At 30.6% G+C, this 9,570-nt stretch overlaps 1 protein-coding gene across 1 annotated transcript; it reads left to right on the forward strand.

The window, feature by feature from the left end:
• The first annotated feature begins 830 nt into the window (after nt 1–830).
• LOC148604655 (uncharacterized) lies at nt 831–8,921 on the forward strand. Its single transcript, XM_088549513.1, has 5 exons — nt 831–1,099; nt 5,504–5,907; nt 6,148–6,229; nt 6,675–6,854; nt 7,254–8,921. Exons 1-5 carry the CDS (start codon nt 940–942, stop codon nt 7,556–7,558), a joined length of 1,131 nt encoding a protein of 376 aa, XP_088405639.1. The 5' UTR covers nt 831–939; the 3' UTR covers nt 7,559–8,921.
• Nucleotides 8,922–9,570: the final 649 nt, after the last annotated feature.

Below are 9,570 nucleotides of genomic sequence, written 5' to 3' on the forward strand. Positions count from 1 at the left end.
TTATTTTTTTTTCTAAATTGAACTCTAATAGCTTTTGTATCAGAACTATAACATCATCTTTTTAGTAGTCTGTTTTTTTTTTTTGTTTTTTTTTCAATTTCATACTGTGAAAAGAAATATGGAGAAACACCGTGGTTTGTGACACTTGTAATTTTTTATATGTCTCTCGTTTAGCTCTTGACTTACTTTTTTTATTTACGGTGTTGCGTTTGTAATTTTCTTTTCTCAAATTCCTTTTTATTCCAATTATTTATTTTGTCAGATAGATTCCCATACTTCTTTCCTTTTCGGCCTCTAGCGATCGAAACATGCTGTAAATAACAGAACATAAAATCAAAATAGTTATAATGATTTTACTTGAAACAAACGTGTCGACTTTAATCAAACATTGAAAAAAAGTTTTATTTTGGTCAAATATTGTTCTATTTCGGCAGGTATTACCATTTTGGAGCAAACAATTTAGTGAGGGAGGACGCAGTTCAATGATCTTGAATCGTATTTATTTATGTATTTATGAACAGACCATAAAATCAAGGGTGAGACCCTGAAATGCAATATTTATAAATTTGTTGTCAAGCGTAGGATGTTCTTAATTATAGGAGGTACTAAGATGTCAGCTCAAAATGTTTCAATTCTATATCAAACAAACTGATTTTTTTAACGACTACATATTTATAAGTTGCAAGTGGGTAGAAGATGTTTAATTTTAAAAATATTAATGGTACAAAATATATCACTTTTAAGAATGTTGCGGTCCAGTGACCACATCTTTTACATTGTACTTTTTTTCTTAAATTGACAAACAGTTTGTTAAACGGGGAAGGTGTATCATTTCATTGTTACGGGTTGTTGGTTTGTGTATAAAAGGTTGAGGAGTATAGTATATCTCCGTTATACCTAGGTATAAAACAAATGTTGTAACCATCCTTCAGCGTAACTATGCCTAAGTCATTTTTGATCAAGAAATATGGAAAAAAGTGTTTGTTGCGGATGAAGATACCTACAAAGTCGGCTGACGGGTTTATTAAAGATTTTAAAGCATCTTTATCAGCAGATGTTTCAAATGTCTCAAATATCAGCGAAAGGCTACAAACTGAAGGTATGTTTCTTAAAATGTAAAAAAAATATATGCATTGATGGTTTTCAACCTATTAGTGAGCTTTTAGTATCATATGTTCTTTATTTTTCATATTTTCTTTTCTTTTTTTTATTTTTCTTACTGCTGATAGTGCGTATGTGCATCAAGTTACTTTGAAAACATTTTAACATTTAATAATAAGATGGAAGTGTTCGCTATCAATTACTATAGGAAGTAACTTTACTTTTTTTTTATTTTGAATACTTTAAGAAATTTGTAAAAATTCAGTTTTTACAGTCTTGAGAAATATTTTAATGTTATGAAGAATTCAACATGTATTCATAAATTTTCATGCTCAGTGCTTTTTATGTTTTTACACGTACTAACTGTAAAATTTCAATTCTTATTTTCCCAAGGAATTTGTACTAAATGTAATATGTTTTACAAATCTAAATAATATACCCGTTATTTGTATAGCATTTCCTGTGCTAATAACGGAGAGCATTTGTGCGACATAAAGATATTGAAGGACGATTATTTAAATGGAAAGCAAACAAAGTTTGAATAGATGTTAAATAAATACAGAGAATGAGATACCTCTATCATTGACAGTTACATTTAATATAACTGTTCGGGTATATAATCACTGTAATTATTGGCTGATGTCCTAAGGTATTCATAACACACATGACTGCTTTCAATTTCACATCGACCAATGACAATGTACTTTATTCATACATTGAAGTGTAGTATAATATACTATGCTAATTATTGTACATGTTTGTATTCATTTGTTTTTATGGATGTTAAGATGTATAAAATACATAATTTAACCTAGAAATGTTTCTTGTCCTAGTGTGGTTAGGTAATATTTTTATTTTCTTTCTCCCCTTTATATATACATTTTTTTCATTTATCACATAAACAAGTTTCCTTCATACTTAATGTTCGTTGTTAACATAATCGTACCTTCTTGATTTTTTTAGTTTTGAAGGTATTTTTTCTCTTTATCTTCCTACGACTGAGTATGTTTCGTTTTTAGGCTCAATGTGCGGTATTCTACTTAACTCTTTAAAAAATAATGTTATTTGACACAGGAAATTGATTAAAATAATAATTTCAGATTCAAACTTCAATTACTAATTTTCCGTTTCTACTTTTGAGTATTTTCCTATGGTTTCTGTTTTATAAGACGCAATACCTATGTCTATGAATCATTTTTAAGAAGGAAAACAATGAGAATGATCGATACCTAGAGCAAAACATGTCAAACCAAACATTGAAAAACCCCAAAAACCTGCAGTCCTTTTCACAAACAAATCGTAAGTGTAAAATTAGTTATGTATTGTGACGTCACAACTTACGACTAATTTTACTATTACGATTTGTTGTGAAAAGGGCTGCTGTCTATTTGAGACATCAATTTGTTAAACCGGACACCTGTTTAAACCAAGCAAATTTTTAACTTGTTAAGGGTTTCGGTTTAGAATAGTTTCAGTGTATTATAATTAAAATGTTATTCTTACTATAATGGACAGCACTTCAAAGGTGTTTTACACTACACTAACTTCTTGAAATGAGGTGTTGACTATGTCTTGTGATCATAACTTATATCATATGGTGTCTTTTATTTCAAAAAGTTGTTACGTTAACATATTCTATTGAAAATTGATACGTTTGTTTAAGGAAAACGTCATCTATAATTTTATTTGGTATAACGTAACTTCAGTGAGGCGGATCATTCTATGAACGGACCACGCACAGTTTGCGATAGTGTTACTGTCTTAACATTTGAAACCACACTACAGGCAGGTTGTTAGGGGGACATTTCCATCCCTCCTCTGAAAGCAAAAACGTGTAAAGACTGCCCAAACCGAGCTCAAAGATTGTGAATCACTTTTAAAGATAAGATTATATCGTCAAATAATCCCAATTAAACGTTATACCCACGGGCCTGTTAACAGTTACATTAATATAGTCGTAAGACTTCATTTACTTGCAAACTGAGATTAAGACGGTTTTAACCATTCGTTTGCATGTAAACAGAAAAACAAAACAAAACTATGAAAAAGGTTAAGTGCACTAAAAAAACTTGGTAACATTTTTTCTGTAACTAAATACTTCACATTTTACGAAAATACAATATAGATGACTTTTAAACTTTTAAAATATTCCAAATGATGTCCATGTTTTTTAATTGTTCCTTGCTAAACTAAACCTCGAACGTTGTTTGTTAATACACACGCAAAACTTGAATTCGATTCGTAGCCCATGTCAACAGATAAGATTTGACATTTTCTTTTAGGTAAAAATACGTTCGCTGCATGCCCTTCCTCACAATGGTTTTTGTTAAATCTTCATTAATGATAATGTACCTACATACAATTTATGAAAAAAACAGTATGATTAAGATTCATGCAGAAAAAAACAACCGAAAAAAATTAAAAATAGCATTGGATGAGTTACAGATAACAAAAAGACTATCAATGTTAAAGTATATACACTTCATCTACTAGTTTTTGTTCATAACAATTTAATATACATATAAATCGATATCATTGTTGTATGCAAGTCTCTCGAAAAACATCAAAATAAACCTAACACACACACATTTTGCTTTTCAATGGTGACGACTCCCTAAATATAATATTGACTCATATTAAATAATTTTTCAATATTGTTTTGCAGAGAAAGTAAGGGAACATCATGATTCCTGCATCCTTCGTGACATGTTCACATGTACTCCAACAAATTGTCTTATTTGTTAATTTATTGTCTTGTTCTTATGTGTCTTTATTTCGATAATATGCAGAACAAACACAGTCACAACATCGTCATTATGCATGATTCTTAAAATGATCTCTCTCTGATAGACGTGTCTATGTACAATATAACAGTGGATTAATATAATTCATGTGAAATCAGCAGGGATTGGATACTTTATTTCACCATGGGTCGTTAAACATATAACATGGCTCATCATCTCCTTATATTTATTTTTTAATCATATAATAGGACATCAGCAGGCTGCCAAATTTCAATTCCATGCATGAAAGACCTTAAAATGGTACTTACAGATATTGATGTTAAAGGGGCAAAAGAAGACTGTTGATATAGTACTATCATGTACGCATGCAAATTTTGTTTACTTGGGTTGACACTGATAATTTAATAATGTTTTGGTTTCAGTACGTATGTTCTTTGGTAACATCACATGACCAACATTTAAACTGCTATTAATATAAATTTCTCTTTTTACCTTCAATATAGGATGCCAATCCTGTTTATAGCGAAGAATGACTTTTCATACGTTATAAATATTTAAGTTTTCCATGACCTAATAGTTACAAGATAAGTTACTGAATTTTATTACAGATATTCTAGTCAAAGTGGGTCATTTTTGCATCTAAAATTCCCAAAATGTTGATTAAATTGACAAATAATTACCAATATCTTATGTCTTGTTTCTTATCAATATAAAATTTTGTTTACAATATCCGTTTAAGGGTCCGATTTGCTAGATCGCAAATGCGAAAAAACCTATTTGATATGATTATTTTAAATTTCGGTATATGTTTTGAAAAGTAACCTCTCATCAGAGCATTAGAACAAAACACATAGGAAGATCGATACTTTTTGAAAAATTTATAACATTAGTACTCAAAACGAAAAATAAATAATTCAGAAAGCAAACTCCAGCACCGAGAATTTCATCCTATAAGTTTTAATAATATCAACTAAGCATTTAATGTGCTCATTTGATATCAATTAATTTACAACATGCATAAATGCATAAATATTAAGAACAGCTTTGCCTAAAAAAACAGGCAGAGGCTTATAATGGGTGCTCCATGCATTTCTTAATCCCGAATATTTTTATTGCAAATCCTTCTGTAGGCACATAGTAATTGTATCAGGAAATATAAGTTTAAATAAAAGTAGTCCACTGGAGATATTTAAACTTAAAATTTGGTTATGTTCCACTACAGAAAAAGTACGGGAAAATTGTCCACCATAATTCTTAGTCTATAACCAGTCAAAAAATATTTTTAAAAGATATGTAGGAAATCCCAAATATTTTTTTTGATTAAAAATCCTTCCATAGGCCTCGTAGAAACTTTATTCAAAAATAAAAGTGCAAATGAAAGTTGTCCACTGGAGATATTAACACTTAGATTATGCTCTGCTACACAAAAAGTACGGAAAAACTTATCACCAGAATTTATACACTATAATAAGTCAAAAAGTAGTTCACGATAAGTAGCAGATTCAAGGAAATAAACTAGGAAGAGTTGTTTTTAGGACCTAACCAATTTATTTATACAATGTTACTGATTATCTTAAGATGTGACGAATCGCCCCCGTCTGGTTTTCAGACAGAACTATACTTAATACACTAATAATTGATGTGGTTTTTTTTTACAGAAGCAAACATTGCTATAAAAGAAAATAATCACATCCTAGAAATATCAAAGAAAATCTGCGAATGTCAAAATCAAGAATCACATCCACTCGACCTGTCGGACGGCAATCGTGGTCCTTGTGTAGCAAAGAAGGAGAGACCACAGATGTACCTCCCACTAGAGCCTCAACTATTTCACCGCATGCATCCTCCTTCCTCTATCTACAGTCCAGTCTCTCCGCTCTCTATTTTGCCATTCAGACATCATGAACTTTGCTCACCTGTATCCACAACATCGCCACCGTCATTATCAAGTCCGTGCTCTGATATCGTTCCTACTGAATTTCATGGGTTGCACAGACGAATGACTCCTGATGTAAGTGATAATCAACCAACTGCTACAGATATCGATTCTAAACTGCTTTCGGTAAGTTAAATCTACAGTATCAACATTCAAATTTAATCAAAAGTGTAAAATTTCTTGCATTAAATCCTAAAGACTACTAGATAACAAGATCAGCAATTCTGAACTCCCATAATATTTAAAATAGATTTAATTTTGTAAGGGTAAATTAAAATCTAACTTGTGCGACAGAATACTGTTCAAACAATGCATTGTTTGTATTCATATTTTTTTAAATTATCAATATTCCTTCACCATTGACAGGGAGTAGAAATAGTAAACGGTGGTTATGGAATAAAGAATCCATTGCTAGCCCATGTTCCTCCTGACATAGGGAAAGAGAAAGGTAAGACATTATGAAACACATGCTCGCATCAAACTTATTTACTATAACTCTCTTGTCTTTTCTTGACTTTTTGTCTATCTTTCAGAATGAATACATACCTTATTGTTGTTAAAACACATTTCTGTAGTAGAAATTACATCTTTTATACTTTTAGTATCGGGAACGAGTACGAATTATTAAGATTCACAAAACGATTGGTCAGACCCCAGCGCCACAAAAATAATAAATGACGTCACAAACAGTTACGGATTGTCTCAGATATATCTGAGACAACCCGTAACTGTTTGTGACCTCATTGAATTCAACGACTTTGGATGGAGTTACCATGGAAATTAAGAATATTCTCAAGCTTAAATATAAAAGTAAGCCAATGAAAATAAGCTCACAAAAACACGTGATTTTGGCTTTTTTGAGAAATAAAGCGAGTTTTGTTCTTTAATTTCAGTTGCCCAGATAGAAGATAACAGATACATATGTCGAGTTTGTAACAAAGAATTCAGTCTGCAAAGATTGCTTAATAGACACTTGAAATGTCACAGCGAGGTTAAAAGGTTCCTCTGTACATTTTGTGGAAAAGGATTCAATGATACATTCGATCTGAAACGACACACAAGGACTCATACAGGTAATTAAGTGTTAAACATACACCAAACAAGGCTTGTTTAATATGTAGGACTTAAGCGATGTGCATATGCATGATTCTTATTAGTATATGTTTTTAAAATAGAAACAAATTCAAATTCAAAATTTAGAGAAAAACAGACAAAACTGTATAGTAATATTGAAAAAAAGATGATGTCAAAACTAAACAATACATGTAGTACTTAGTAAAGGAGAATGGAGAGTAACATTTTTATTTGATCGAATGACCTTTTTCTTATTCTCATTTTTTTTTAATTTTTGGTCATGAAAATATGAAGTATGCTACGTTCTTGCAACCTCCTGTATTTTTTACTGTAATACACTATATAAATACAAAGCTTATCACTTTTAGTACATTGCATTGTTTGACATTTCTCTTTAGGCGTGCGACCGTATAAATGTGAGCGATGCGGAAAAGCCTTTACACAACGTTGTTCACTGGAATCTCATAGTAAGAAAGTCCATGGTGTGGCGTATAACTTTGAACATAAACAGCGAAGACGGAAGCTTTACGTGTGTGAAGACTGTGGAAATGCCGAAAGTGACCCAGGAATTCATTATATTCATTTAAAAAAGTACCATCCCCATAATCCTGTTCTGATGAAATTCTATGATAAGAGACAATTTAAATTTGAAACAGATGTTCAAAACTTAGCTTCGTCAAATTTTGAGCAGACTAAACATTGAATCCTAACATAAACCTATTAAAAATTTCGACGTTTAAGCTTTCTTAATCGTATTCTTTAGAGGTTGTGGGCCATAACCCCCAAAATCAATAATATAATAAATATACCATGATCCTCTATAAATTTTAAACATTTCTGAACCAGAACAGGAACATTCTCTGGAGTCAGTTGTTGGTCCTCTATTGTTGGTCCTCTACCCTGTACAGTGATATAACAAATTAAAATATTTACTACTTTACAATTACAGTACATTTCTGAGTAAACTTTAACTATGGTGCAGTTAATAATGTCGTATTTTCATTATAGTTTGTACGATCTTATCATCGATAGTACATTAATTAAGCAAGCAAGGTGTAACAAAAGTTGTAATAATTCTTTAATAGCGCTTGTAATTCAAGAAAAGGCATGAAGACTTTGAGTCATCCTTAGATAATACCTTTTGTTTGATTTGTGTACGAAATGAAATATATACCGTTATCAATAAGCAAAGTAAATTCATTATAAGTGCAATATATTTCACACACAAGAAAAATGTCGGAAGCAGTGCAATGCGCAGGTCTGTGTGCAATAATATTGCAAATATGCAAATTTATCTACAGATACATATGTGTTCAGTAGTAGTGAAGTTAGGTAACATTGTTTTCACGATATTAAACAAAACATTTATTATTCACTGTTAGATAATAGTAGTCGTGTGATAACTAATTAATAACATTAACAATGAAAAATAATTGATGCTGATTAAATGAGTTTATGTTTTGTTAAGATTATTTTTAATAATTTTGACCACGGAGAACAAAATATAACTTTACTTAATTCCGGATTCATCTGGAATCCATCAAATAACATAAAGCACGTGACCGTGTACATATGTGTAATCAATTTGTTAAAAAACTGACAGTAATACACACCACATTTATCTGTACAAAGGATTGGGTTTTTTTTCTTTTTATTATCAAGTTCTCATTTCTTCGAATAAATGAAATACTTGCCATAATCAGTAAATCAATTAATCATATTATTTTGAAAGTTTTAACCTGGAAGATACTCTGCCGTTATATTATATGAAATTTAATTCAGTTAATGTAGATAATCCAGTCGATTAATCCACCCATAGCACAGTTCTTTACAGTTGACAGAAATATTTTATAACAGGACGTAAACTAGAAAGATTATTGAAAGAGTATTCCACTTCCTTTTAGGTATTCTGTTCTCAAATTTGTTAGTGACTCTGAATTTTATTTTAAGAATTTATATTTATAGTATAGTTAGAATGAATATATTGACTCCATCTTTATTTCATGTTTATGCTGTTGTTACAATATTTTAATAAAAAATAATAAAGAAATTCAATAATGAAACAATGAGCTTGTATCATTTTAGCAATTATAATAATACAGTACATAATTCTCAGGCAGTACCACCACAGAAGAACAGAGCTGTCTTTATTTGAATCAGTGAGTTGTTGATTTATGTAACAGTGTGTGTTTATAATAATGGACGCGGAAGAGGTAGCGCGCTATAAAAATGTTAAACCATTATTTCCACAGATAATGATTGTACCAGGTCCTGACCATTGCGGTGCCCCCGAACCCCCCCCCCCCCCGATATTGTTATTTGTTATACGGACTTTAGTTTAAACATATTTAATTTCAAAGAATACATCAATACATGATATAGCAGTGTAGTAAATAAACACAAGGATTCGGAAACGAGCCATATGGTTTTTGCTAATCCGTCTCCAAATAAGGGACAAAATATATCTCAATATATTAAGTAGCATGATCTGGAATTTTTACAAATACATGTACTATATGTATAATGAAGTTGGAAAAGGTAACTTATTGGGGAAATATTAATTACAGAAAAAAAAGATAAGGAGAAAAAAAATGATTATAGAGATGAAGAAAATAAATAAAAAATATATGAAATGCAATCAAAAGATGTATACAAATTATATTTTTAATCGATTACAAATCGTTTACTCTTTATAATTGCACCTTCAGAAAAAGT

This window comes from Perna viridis, chromosome 10 (assembly GCF_037379345.1).
Source record: "Perna viridis isolate PV_CMFRI_1.1 ecotype Kerala chromosome 10, ASM3737934v1, whole genome shotgun sequence".
Taxonomy (NCBI): Eukaryota; Metazoa; Mollusca; class Bivalvia; order Mytilida; family Mytilidae; genus Perna; species Perna viridis.

Coding starts and splice junctions, on each gene's coding strand:
- LOC148604655 (XM_088549513.1), top strand. CDS start 940: ATGCCTAAGTCATTTTTGATCAAGAAATATGGAAAAAAGTGTTTGTTG. Junction 5,908..6,147: donor TCGATTCTAAACTGCTTTCG/GTAAGTTAAATC, acceptor CACCATTGACAG/GGAGTAGAAATAGTAAACGG. Junction 6,230..6,674: donor TGACATAGGGAAAGAGAAAG/GTAAGACATTAT, acceptor CTTTAATTTCAG/TTGCCCAGATAGAAGATAAC.